Source organism: Oculina patagonica, chromosome 9 (assembly GCF_052425735.1).
Source record: "Oculina patagonica isolate OP01 chromosome 9, crgOcupat, whole genome shotgun sequence".
Lineage (NCBI taxonomy): Eukaryota > Metazoa > Cnidaria > Anthozoa > Scleractinia > Oculinidae > Oculina > Oculina patagonica.
The window spans coordinates 21,543,472-21,557,445 of record NC_135766.1 but is presented as its reverse complement, the minus strand read 5'-3'; the positions used below and the strand labels follow the sequence as shown (position 1 = coordinate 21,557,445).

Here is a 13,974-nt window from a genome sequence, read left to right as displayed (position 1 = left end):
AAAGGAAGTTTTCCGTTTTCTTCGATCTCCCTGGTAAACTGAATGTCGGCGTTCTGTTCGTTTAGGTGTTTGTGAAAGTCGTCGATTTCGTCTTTGTGTACGGCGGTAAAAGTATCGTCAACGTAGCGTAACCAGAGCGGTATCGTTTGTCGGCAAGTTGCAAGGGCGCGTTCCTCGATGTTTTGCATCACAATTTCTGCGACAACAACGGAAACCGGCGACCCCATGGCTGTTCCGTGCAACTGCTTGTAGTGTTTTCCGTTGTACTGGAAGTAAGTCGATGTAAGGCAGAGGTTCAGTAAGTCCATAATGTCTTCAGTCGGTAGCGGTAATGTAACAGTAGATTGTTGAATAGCGGTCTCGGTGCACTGTAGAGCCAATTGAAGTGGAATACTGGTGAACAGTGATTTCACATCAAAAGACACAAGTTTGTAGTCGTCAGGTATCTGTACAGTCTTGATGGCGTCAATAAAGTTCTCAGTAGATTGTAGTTTACGTCTGGATTCGTCTGTAAGAGGTTGCAGTATAGTCGTCAGGTATTTAGACAGTTGGTACGTAGGGGACCCACAGAACGAGACTATGGGTCGCATCGGTATACCCGGCTTGTGCAGTTTCGGTAGTCCGTAAAGTTTCGGTGGTTGCGGTACTGAGCACCGCAGTCGGTAGTAACGTTGATTGTCAAAAGCGTCGGTCTTTTTAAGCGTAAGTAGTTTGTTGTTCAGTTTACGTTGTAGTGCAGGCGTCGGGTCACGTTTAAGTACTTAATGTACTTAAGTACTTAATGTACTTAAGTACTTAGTGTCATTATCGATATGTTAATTCTCTTAATGATTGTATGTATTTGTTACTATGTTTGTTCTGAGCATTTGTCAGCAAGTCAAGACAATATGCGCCATTTTTTAAACTTTTATATCGCGTCACCTGTCGTCTTGACAATTTTTTGATACTGAAAGGAGAAATGAAGTCTTGATCACAGGCTCTGATAGGGCTTTCCACAAGTTGCTCGGAAACTTTTTGGCAAATTTTCATATTTCGAGCAACTTTTTCCTCTTTCCTCTCTGAAGATTGTCCGAGTGTTGCCCGAAGGCCATACGAACGTTTTTAAAGATTAACGAAGTTTGCCGAAAAAAATAGTCAGCAAACATGACGTCATCGATATCTTCATAATTTTTCTCGGTGAAAGAAGGCTTGTAATTCAACAAATTGTTGCCTTAAAATTAATGTTATTATAGATACCTCTCTTGCAGTGAAATTGGCATATATTTGGAGAAATTTACTTCATAAAAAAACAACGTTTTGGATTTTTTGGGGCAACTTTCGAGCAACTTTTTTTTTTATCAAAAGCAACTTTTTTAGATTTTTGTAGCAACTTTTGAGCACCTTTTTCAGGAATTTTCGAGCAACTTTTGAATAATTTCGGGCAACTTGTGGAAAGCCCTAGGCACGGAAAATGTTCACCTTAGCAACAGGTTTTGTTCCTTTGCGCACGCTCCGTATCCCAAGGCCCCCACAAAGCTAAGCTGCCCCCCCCCCCCCCCCCTGCTATTACAGTGCCTCTCTCTAACCAACTGTATAAATGGATCCCGCGAATTTTTGGGCAAGTAAATAAATTTCTAGGGTTTACCTACAATCCCCAGCCCTTAGCCATCATTCTGTGGGCCTTTTTTCAGCTTTAATTACATAGGCGAGGTAGCCCTATGCACACTAAACGTGCTTATATCTACATGTCATATTTTGATGACAGGTAATTTTCAGGAAGCACTCAAGGATGCAAAACAAGCAAGGGAATTCCAACCTACTTACATGAAGGCTATTTTCAGAGGTAAAGCGACAAGATATGTCCAGGATTGAGCGCTAAAGCCTGGTTTTCACTAGCGACGCAAGCACAAGCGCAAGGATAACAGCTCTTATTTCTCCGTGAAAACGTCTTTGACTCAAGCAAAAGCACAAGCGCATTGCATTTGGATGCTTATGCATTTGCGCTTGTGCTTGCGCTTGTGCTTGCGTCGCTAGTAAAAACCAGGCTTAACGAGATGCACACTCCTTATCATAATGATAAGCATCACAAAGTGTACTCACTGATAAAAGTTCGCCAAATCACACATACTTCTGTCAAATTGAAATAAGAAGTAACATTAAAATGGCCAAAACTGTCTCACATGAGGTACTTGTTAAACAACACCTTGCTTCAATCCTGGACATAAGTGAAAGCGAAAATGTCTCAGGGAGCGAATGATAGGAGGCTGTCTTCGCAGGCTACAGCTATTTTGTGTGCTCAATCTTGGTTTGTTTTTCAAGTTTCCTCGCCAATCGGGAGATATTTTTGCTTACATTTTTGCTTTGTTTTAAAAGTTGCATACATTCTTTCATGCGACACTATGGTCGTATTGTTGTTCGTGTGAAGATGTAAAAGACACTATTGTCTTTTTTGTCGAAATCCCGTCTATAAGAATTGACCGCTGACTGAGTGAGAATGTTGCTGGGAACAAGATCCAGCCAAGATCACGTGACAATTTATTCGGAATGTTCTTGATGCTGGTGCTATTTCTATAAAGCCAATAGAAATCAAAATCTCTTATTGTGTTAACGAGTGTCCGACTGTTCCTTTACCCACAACGTGTCCGATTGTTCCGAAAATCGACGACGGCAACGAGAACTTCGTCAAACAATTCATGAGCAGTACAATAGCTCTGCACGTGCATAATACATCTTGGTACTTTTCTTCGCCGTCCTCTACAAAAAAACGACCTGAAATAACCAATAATAAACAGTACGTTTACATATTTAGCTGGAGATGAGACACACTAAATAATTTAAATGGTTGCGAGATTCTTGTATTTTAAGCAACAATTCCAAAACCAATTATTAACTAAAACACTCGTGTCAGTGTTATTAGGGAGTCTCTCCTGGTAAAGAACGTCATTTATAATATCTGGTTGTACAATTTCAAATTTTTCTTTTCTAAACTGATGTCACCTTAACATAATCGATATCCTTTCACCTAATACCAACAGGAGCTAAGGCCTGTAAGGAACTACGATTGTATGAAGAGGCAATCAAGTGGTGTGACGACGGGTTAGCAGTATCCTTTTCTGGACGCAATTATAAAAACAATTAAATAGTTTTCCCTTATTTTCTGTACATTAATTACAAACATCGCAAAAATGCAAAGTTTGTCAGTCTCGCATCCAGCGCCCGCACGCAATATCATACCCTACAAACAGCTAGGATCGCGGCCTAGCCCTGGAAACGAGATCGCAAAGTCTGTGTTATTATTCGGGTGGTGCTAGTTATCGAAATGATTGAAAAATTCGCCCTGAAGAGATTCTTGTACATAGAAGTCCAATGTAGCGTTACCTTCAGCCGCAGTGTAAGTTATTTTAAATTTGCTAAGTTTTCCCAACTGAGTGGACCAGTACCAAATGACAAAATTAGGCAATGAGAGCACTATATTAAAGTTTGCCCAGGAAGGCGGCGCGAGCACGGAGAGCACTGGTTCACCAACCAATAATGTTCTGTGACGGGATAGATGGCATGAAAATGTCTATCATACATGTTATCATACTGTTACAACTGTTATCATTCTTGACTGTATGCAGATCGAGAAAGAAAACCAAGGTTTGTTGGAAGTAAAGAGCAAGTCTGTTGACGAGCTGACGAAACTAGGAAAAAGAAACCAACAGTATGTGGAGAATAAGTGCGCCCTACAGAGAAAGGAAGACGAAATAAAAGAAAACACTGGTGGATTAAACCAAGACATCTCCAGTTTCATTGTTGACAACCCCGAGCGAGTCATCAAGGTTTTCAACCAATGCTCGGCTCTTGCCAAGGAACGTGAAGACGTTACGAAAGAAGGAACTGCGTTTTGCAATCTAGGCACTGCGTACCACAAGCTTGGCCAGCCAGAAGAAGCCAGAGAGCACTTAACGCTGTACTATGCTATTTGCAAGGGTCTTGGAGACAGAAAGGGTGAGATTTGGGCTTGTCACAATCTAGCCAGTACATATGCAGATGATGGTGATTTTACAAAAGCCATAAAGTACTACGAAGAATGCCTAAATATTTGCAAAGATGAAAAGCGCAAGAAAGAAGAACGAGCCAATTGCACTTGTCTAGGCAATGCATATTACAAACTTGGTAACTATAAATTGGCCCTGGAGTACTATCAACGAAGCTTGCTTCTTTGCAAGGAGCTGGGTGACAGACCTGAAGAAGGAAGAGAAAACGCACGTATAGCCCTGATGTATAAACATTTAAATTATTTCAAAAACGCACGCGAGCACTTCAAGATTTACCTGCACATTTGCCAGGAAGTTAGAGACCAGGTTGGGGTAGCAGATGCATGTTGCTGTCTTTGTAATTTATGTATCAAAGCTGGTGATTTCACAACAGCAGAGGAATACATCGTGAAATGCATTCAGATTAGAAAGGAACTTAAAGATGAAGCTGCAGAAGAAGAAGCCTGGCTAAATTTAGGTAATGTACATTTGAAGAAGGGCAATTTTAACCAAGCCATTAGATGTGTCAGTCGCTGCCTTGCCTTTAGCCGAAAAGTTAGAAACAGAGCTTTGGAAGCTTCTATATATGTAAGTCTAGGAAACGCTTATTTTTGTCTAGGTGACATCAAAGAGGCCATGAAGTATTTCGAACAGGGTCTGGTTATCAGCAAAGAAGTGGGAGACAGAGAAACAGAGGAGAGTGCCTACTGCAATCTTGGGGGTGCGCATAATAGTCTTGGTAATTACAAACTAGCCATACAGTATCAAAACCAGTCCATAACCATTTGCAAAAAATTGGGAAACCGACATGGGGAAATAGCTCCAAATACAAATTTAGGAATAACGTATCAAAAACTTGGCAATTTTAAGCGAGCCATTGAATTTTACCAAGAGTCCCTTAAGATCTCCCAAGAGCTAGAAGACAAGGGAGGAGAAGGGGTGGCCTTTGCGAATCTTGGCATCTCATATCAATGTCTCGGTGATTTTAAACAATCTGTTGAATGTTACAACCGTGGTTTGGCGATTTGCAAAGAGACAGGAGACAGAGCTCTGGAAGCAACTAGTTTTGGCAACCTAGGCAGCAGTTATTTACGTCTTGGCAACATTAAAGAAGCTATAAAGTTCTACAACAAGAATCTGACAATATGCAAGGAGGTGGGAGACAAGGCTGGAGAAGGACGCGCGTATGGAAATCTGAGTGTGGCGTATCAACGTCTGGGAAAGTATGGAGAAGCAGTAAACTATCACAAGCAGCATTTAAGTATTTTCAAGGAACTTGGCGACAGAGCTGAAGAAGGACAGGCATATCGAGATCTTGGTGAGATACAGCAATGTCTTGGCGATTTGGAACAAGCCAAGGAGTATTACAACAAATACTTGGTCATTTCTAAGGAAATTGGAAACAGGGCTGGGGAAGGAACTGCTTGTTTGAGACTGAGCCATCTATTTCTTTGTCTCGGTGATTTGCAACAGGCCATGGAGTTCAGCAAGCAACACCTAATTATATGCAAGGAAACGGGAAACATCTGTGAAGAAGGAAGTGCATATCTCTGTCAAGGAAATTGCTTACATCGTTTGGGATTTCTAAGCGATGCTGCTGTTTCGTATCAGTCCAGCGTACAAAAGTATAATCATGTGCGAAGCCTGCTTCGCTCAAAGGATGAGTGGAAAATCAGCTTACGAAATGAATGTCGAATTACATACACGGCGCTCTGGAATGTTCTGTTAGAATTGGACAGGAGTGACGAAGCTATGTTAGCTGCTGAGAAGGGACGCGCTCAAGCTCTAGTTGATCTTCTGGTATCACAGTATGGTTTTGAGGTACATCAGCATGGACAAGTCTCACAGGAAGAAATACATGCTGATTTATTAACCTGTGCCCCTTCCAACACTGTTTTTCTAGCAGTTGGTGAAAATGACATTAACGTATGGTTGCTGCAAAATGGAGAAAATGTCCAATTCAGTGTTCAAAACGTCGAATCTTGGTTTAAATTAAACCCAAGCGAAGATTTGGATTCATTCATAAAGAAAACGTACAAAGAGATCGGAGTTCGTTCAGGCTTAAGATGCGAGGACAGGTCACTAGATGCACTTGACAACAAAGATGACCTGCTGACAGTACAAGAGCCTGATTTTTCACTTCTCAGCGCAGGAAAAAATCTGCGTCAGATGAGAGTTGATGGTAAAACAGAATCAAGTACTCCACCTTCTGTCCAAAAGAATTGCCTATCTGCCCTTAATAATGTTATTGTTTCTCCAGTATTTGACCAACTTCGTGGAAATGAGCTTGTTATTGTACCCGATGGCCCGTTGTTCCTGGTTCCCTTTGCTGCACTACAGGATGCTGAGTCCCGCTACCTTTGCGAATCTTTCAGAATCCGTGTAATTCCTTCCCTGACCTGTTTGAAGATGATCATGGATGCCCCACCCGATCATCACTGCAAAAGCGGTGCGCTGATTGTAGGAGATCCATGGGTGCAAGAAGTTGTCGACATTCTCGGAAAACCAAAACTAGTTCAACTTCCAGGTGCCAGAAAAGAAGCAAAAATGGTGGCAGCAATTGCCAAGAGCTCACCTCTCATCGGTTCAGATGCTACGAAAGAAGAAGTTCTGAAGAGGCTTAACTCTGTTGCTCTGATACACCTTGCAGCTCATGGCCGCATTGAAACTGGCGAGATTGCATTGTCTCCAAATACTTCACGGAAGTCCCCAATCCCCAGGGAAGAGGAATTCTTGCTGACCATGTCAGATGTGTTGAGTGTTGGTCTAAGAGCAAGTCTTGTGGTTCTAAGCTGCTGCCACAGTGGGCGAGGCGAGATCAAGGACGAGGGTGTGGTCGGAATTGCCCGAGCGTTTCTGGGTGCGGGGGCCCGATCTGTCCTTGTGTCATTGTGGGCACTTGAGGATGAGACGACGCTGGAGTTCATGCGCGTTTTCTACGAACGTTTAGTTGAAGGCAAGAAAGCCAGTGAAGCTTTAAGCTGCGCCACAAATTACATGAGAGAATCGAAAGGTTTCGGTAAGATTCGCCAGTGGGCTCCATTTGTGCTGATTGGAGATGACGTCACACTGAAATGCTTTGAAGGGAAAAAGATGTCTTCAACGCCAGGTAAAAGAATATCGCATGATAAACTGTAAAATAAACTTTCTACTCTAGACGTACATCAAGCTTGCGGTGTCAACAAAACATAACCAGCTAAACAAAGAAGTCATTGTCAGCTTCACTATTCTAACTGGCTGATAAATCCTTTCACTCCCGTTGGACCGCAAGTCGACGACTTTGTTTTTATCTTTTAGCTTGTGGATAAATCCCTAATGTGTCAACATTCAAATAAAAGTTACTTAGCAGTACTTTTACTGTTCACTATACTTTATAGACTGATACCAGCTTATGATTCTGTGGATGAGACCCTGGTATGTGGCTATTTAAATGAGAGGTATTGAGCAGTACTTTTATGATCAAGTGGGTCTTTGGATCAATCATAACCCGGTGTGGCTATTTTAATGGATGTTAGTGTGCAGTACAGTTTGCTTGTAGTATTTTTGTTATTCAGTCATAACATGTCATAACATGCAAGATAGAATTTGTTTTCAACTTTTAACATCAGAATTCTCTGGAGTAAATGTTCTTTGGCACAATAAGACAGTTTTGAAGGTGATAGCTGCTATGAATAAAAGTTAATAGCCTAGCTCTCTCTTTTTTTTTCTCACAGGTTAGACATCAAAAGACAGTCAAGGGAAGTTCTGCATCAACTGGACTGACCTCACGTTAAAATCGCACATCAGACATGAAATTTGTTTTCATATATATTTTTAAAAGTTGTTACGTATTTAGGATATAAAGGAAGACGATAGATAAGTTTTATAGACGACTTAAACTAGACTTTGAATGAAGTCCTTCGTCTTTTTTTTTACACCTAATTGCAATAACGTTGTCATTAAAAAACAAAATGAAAAAAGGTAAATAGGAATTAATTAGGCATTACAACGACATGTTTAGAATTCATCGGGAGAAACGGCCTCAAAACGCCTAAAAATACACATAAATCAATTTATAGCGGAGCTCTCCAGCGGCCCGAAGGGCCGCAGAGCAGAGCACCATATCCATGAAAGAAAGAAGGAAGAAGAAGGAACACTGTCGATTTGAGTTTTCATGATCATCATGGCTAGCGGCATGGCGGCCATAGTTTGATGGTAGAAAGACAGGGAAGAGTAAAGCAAGAAGGCCGTATAAAGGCGGCCTTTAAAATTTAAAGGGGTTTGAAAAGAAAAACAAGAAGCAAAGAAACAAAATGTGGCTGACAATTACGTGTAGAAAGTAATCGACCGCCAAAAAAGTGGACATTGAGAGCCATAATCGATCGATGACTTTCGTGTCTATCTGTAAAGCCAGCGTCGTACATGAAGGAGCATTCGAAAGCTAAATCGGGTTGATATAATTAACAAACCATTTTATTGCTACGGGGTAAAAAAAAAACCGGACTGCTCTGGGATTTGAACTCACGACCTCCAGCGCCGCATACTTGCACCTTCTCGATTGAGCTAATCCGACAGGCTCTGTGAAATTGTCGAATATATCCTATATCAATGTAATAGATATGGTGGGGTCTACTAAACTGCTGCGAAACTATAACAGTATCGTGATACTATTTTCTATTGCTAGAAAGCATAGGCGTACGAGGCGGGGGGGGGGCGAGGGGGGCTGCAGCCCCCCCAGTGCCAAAATTTTTCGGGCAAAACGCTAAGAATTCGGGCAACAAGCCAGAGAAAAAATAGAAAATAAGCAGACAAATCTCAAAATTACAATCAAAACGAATTATATCAACAGAAAAAAATATTGGAAATATACCGAACTTTGTGGTTCAAAGTCCAAATTTCTCATTAATCTGCTTTCGTTTCCTCTTGCAAATTACTATAATCATATTCGATTTTCTCGCAAATTCTGCATGATTCAGCTGCAATAAGCTTTTCCATAGTTTGAACGTTTGCGAGCGGTGGACCTAAAAACAAAGCTGCGATACGGTTACAAATGTAAGGAAGCTAATGCTTTTGACTCAAATGAGCTCAAAACTTTCAACAATATGTTTCAACCCGTTCATCTTCTAAATGTTTCACGCATTTTAAATAACTTTCAAGTGCGGGAAAAACAATGTAAATTGCCTACCAAAAATACTTTTATTTTTGCTGAACTAAAGTGAATAAATACAAATTTCCGAAGAAAAAGGATTCATTGCATTGACATCTTTAGGCAACGTCACGAGATTAATTTAACGTACGTTCTGTTGTCCATTTCGTATGCCTGTTTATTCGGCTTTCAACCCATGCCATTTTTTTTTTCGGGCAATAAGGTCGCCGCCCCCCCAGGTCCGAAGGTGCCCGTACGCCTATGCTAGAAAGCAGATAATTTACTGTACTCTATAGTAATTTTTCGGGCCATGAGTAATGACATTTGCCCTGCTTTAAGATTATTATTTTTGTCGTACCGCAGACATCCAGTTTAACCGTGAGCGATTTAAATTTGTCTTGCACCTATGAACCGCCGTAAACATTAGAACCTTGGCCGCTTATTCACTAGAATGAAAACATTGTAAGCTCCAGTGAAAATTAAACTGGGGAGCTCCGCCTTTAGGCTTGCCTAAATCTATATATTATAATTACGATTTTCAATATGTGTACAGATACAAACTCGCGAGTCTCCTGTAAATGCATTCAGCTCTGTTGTTTAAGCTAATGAATTCCTATTTGGCTTTTTTTTCATTTTTCGTTTTAATATGACAACGTTATTAAATTAAGGTGAATGTCTTATTTATTTTTTCCTCGCTCGCCTGGCCGCTTTGCTCGCTTAACTCGTGAGGTCGACTTGTAGCAAGTCTAGACTTAAACGTTTTTAAACCAATGTATATAATATACACTTACCTTTAAAACCAATCAAATTTCCCAGTAACAATATTTTATATATGATCCGATTTGATGCAAACTTGTAAAAAAAACGTAACAAATTATAGCAAATCTCTCGTCAATGGATGAATAACGACATTGTATCAAAGTGTATTGTCATTCCATGCATTTTTCTCAAGCTTTTTATTGACCGAGAGCCCACCACGTGTTCTGCAAATATCTGCCTACAAGTAATGGTCTGCTCCTTGTCAATGTAATTACGTAGCACTTAAAACAGCGAACGTTCCAATTAAAATTATTGTGTTTAATAATATTTAATATTTATATTGCGCATTTTCTATGAAATAATCAAATGCGCATTACAAACATTACAATAGATACAAAAATAAGAAAATATTACAATCTTTAGAAAATTAAAAGCGAAACCTACACTATTTACAATTGGCTATAAGAAAATAATTTGCAGAAAAAAGTATTTAAAAAAAATCTTAATATAAACTAACAAAATGCCTTGCTAAATAAAAATGTCTTAAGTTTCTGTTTAAAATCACTTTGAGTGCATGCAGATCTAATGCTGATGGGAAGACTGTTCCAAAGCCGTGGTGCTGCCGCCAGGAATGATCGATCCCCCATGGTAGCTTTTGTGAAACGCTTTGGGGTGCTCAGAAGAATTCCCTTGTTATTTCGCCGTAAATCATAGCGGGATGGCGGTAAAACAGAAATTAAATCGATGAGATATTTAATTAGGGGCTGAGCCCTGGAGTACTTTAAAAGGTGATCAAAAGGATTTTAAACTCGATACGTAGGCGGATAGGCAACCAGTGAAGTTGTTTAAGGAGCAGCGTAATATGACAGTGTTTAGGTGCGCAGAAGATCAATCGCGCACTGGCATTCATGACACGTTGGAGTTTATTCATGTGATGGTCGGGAACTCCATAGAGTAAACTGTTGCAATAGTCTAACCTACTGGTTATAAATGCATGAATTAGTTTCTCAGTACATTCACTGGTAAGGTATTTCCGTATGTGTCGGATATTATACAGATAAAAGAATGCACTACCACAGGTCTTTGTTATATGCGTTGCCATATCCATGTGCGAGTCGAACCAGGAGCCCAGATTTTTTGCCGAATATACGGGAATTACATCAACATCGCCAACCCTAATACCGCTAACAGACACTTTAGATAGCTGCTTGCTCGTGCCGATCACCAGAAACTCAGTCTTTTCATCGTTCAACATCAACTTATCATTAATCATCCATGAACGAACATCAGAGATGCATTTCTCCATAGCATCTAGCGCCTCAGATCAGCTTCACACGTGCTCTCTGATGGGCGAAACGACAAGTATAATTGAGTATCATCTGCGTACGAGTGTGCAGACGGCAGGTGAGATTTACTGATTATACTGAAAAGTTTGCTAGCGTAGATGGTAAAAAGCAGGGGACCAAGGCATGAACCCTGAGGCACATTCTAGGCCAAACTTTTTCGATAGCGCACCATTAATTGTAACCTGCTGCGATCGACCTCTCAGATAGGATCGAAACCATTGAAGACGAGCAGTGACTGAAGTCTATGTATAAGAATGTCATGGTCCACAGTATCAAAGGCGGCGCTGAGGTCCAAAAGAACTAGGAGTGTCACATGACCCATGTTCATATTCACAAGAACATAAGTTTATATTCATAAACTTCATTTAATAAGTTCATATTCATAAGTTTATTTAGCGATTCTATGACATCTTTTCAAGGACTCAGCCGACATTTCAAGAAAGCGTCCCAATTAGTTGGCACGCAACCCGGCACCACCCGGCACAGTCTTTCTCGCAAACCCACATTGATAGGGCAGGAGGAGCGGGGGCCGGGGGGGGGGGGGAGGGGGGTGGTCTTACCTATCTCATCATATGTGTGTTATGTTGTAGTTAATAAGTAAATAAGCTTCTTCTTATATTCATTTTTTTAAATTTAACTTTTTACATCTTCTATTTTTTAATATTCACTTTTAACCATTTTTATCATATTTGTTATTTATTTTATGCAGGGCCCCACTGAAAACCACCTTTTTGTGACGTGGGCTCCCTGCTAAAATATCTTTATTATTAATAATAATAATAATAATAATAATAATAATAATAATAAAAAACAAATATTTTTAACAGGATTAACCCATCAGTACTTGAGAGTACTGTTATCTTAGGGGTCCTGTAAGATTTTAAAAATTTAAAAAGGTTAAAAAGTTTAAAAATGTCAAAACTACAGTAGTCAAAAACATATAAAAGCTTATGAATAAAAAGTATAAATAAAAATGTTCTTTAACTTTTTGTTTAAATAGAAGCCTAGAGTTCATATTTCTCATGTCCGACGGTAAACTGTTAAAAACGGAGGCTCCTAAAAACGAAAAACTCCGCCAGCCAAACTCTAGCTTTACTTTCGGCAGTTCGATAGAGGAAAATCTGTTCCTCGTATTGACACTGTGATTAACTCTTTTAAAATAGTTCTTAAAAGGAGTACACGCATTTCCAAGTAGACAATCAAGAACACAGAGACGGATTTCAGTCTTTCTTTCCAGACCTGAAGATATGCAGCTTAGTCCACGATGTTCGATTCTGCGAATCAGTTGCTTGCGTGAATTCGAATAGCTTAGTGTAATTAGACTACAGTAGGTAAAAACAGGCATAATCATAGACCTGTAAATGCTTTCTGCAGCTGCACAAGTAATGGAAGAACGAATTTTCCGCAGCAGATTGACTCTTCCGGCCGCTTTCTTGTAGGTTTTGTTGAAGTGGGTTTCAAAATTCAATGTAAGATCTAAATGGACACCCAAGTACTTGTAGGTAGTTGTGCTGTTATTATTATTTTGTTATTGAGAAACATCGATCTGTATTGACTCTGTATTGTCAGTTTTAACACGCACAGACTTTCTTGACCTTTTTTATCGCTTCATTTAAATAGATTACGTTTTCTTTTTCAATTTTCAAACTAATGGCTACCAACGAATCTAAATACATCATAGTTTTAGCTTTACTGAAAATGTCAATACTGAAAGAATTATTTCCAAGCTAGTGCTACTTTACTTAATAAAATAACTCCACCCTGTTTTTTTTTTTGTTAAACATGGTTAAAATATACTTTAATTGTATAAATAAAAAGCATAAAATCATCTACAAGCTAAAAAATCACTTGAAAATAATGAAGTAACCAAGCTACAATTTTCAAATTGTGTTCTTTTAAATATTCACTTATAAGTCTAGCTACACAGTTTTTAAACTTTTAAACTGCACTTATTGTCGCCGTTTACGTTTTCCGAATTGTCAGCTGGATTTTCAGTTTCCAAGATTAGATTGCGACTAAAATCGGTCTGATTGAAAAATGTAAAAAAGTTTATTATCCGTTCGGGCTGATTTTGTCAAATAAACGGCGCCGATTAGATTTTGCCTAACCAGCTGGCAAATTGAAGCACGAGCGGTCAAGCTCTATTATTATCCGCCCCCTCTCAAAAGGTCTCGAAGAGAAATAAGCCTCCCGGGGGCCTTAATAGAGCTTTAATGGTAATCCCTTTCAGTTTCTGGCGAGATGACACGGTGAAAGAAACCCTGTAATATCCAAAAGCAGATAACAGCTTAGCTGTCACTTTTTTTAACCGTTTGTAGGTATGTAAAATGCGTAAAATTTCCTCGAAGGTAAATGAAATAATTACCTTTCCTGTCAAATGTTACATAAAAGGGTAACGGTTTGGACCGCCAATGATGCCAGAATTTCTCCGTACGGCTATGGTGTTCTGTACATGTGAGCTGTAAAAGTCTTTTTCCCGTACGGTCGCTTGGAATCCCTAAGAAATTCGTAAAAGAAAAAACATTATGTATGTATATGTATGTATGCATGTAATTGACCACTCCCAGAATGGGGCTTTTCAGGGCCAATGTAAACTAACTCTAAAACAAATATTGTAAATGAACGAAACATGATTAAGAATCCCAACTGGCAGGAGGCAGACCAGTTGGCTATTTACAAGCGTAACCGAGAAGTTGAATTCGGGGCTACCGAAAACAACACCAGCTAGTGGTCAGAACGGGACTTG

The 13,974-nt window shown here is 39.7% G+C and overlaps 1 protein-coding gene across 1 annotated transcript in view; it reads left to right on the top strand.

Annotated features, from left to right (window-relative positions):
* The window catches only part of LOC144665029 (uncharacterized), a 50,634-nt gene extending 43,087 nt beyond the window's left edge, over positions 1-7,547 (top strand). The window contains 2 exon segments of the mRNA XM_078526211.1: positions 3,015-3,082; positions 3,600-7,547. Of these exon segments, the coding sequence (XP_078382337.1) occupies positions 3,015-3,082; positions 3,600-7,136 (3,605 nt within the window). The 3' untranslated portion in view covers positions 7,137-7,547.
* The last annotated feature ends 6,427 nt before the right edge of the window (positions 7,548-13,974 follow it).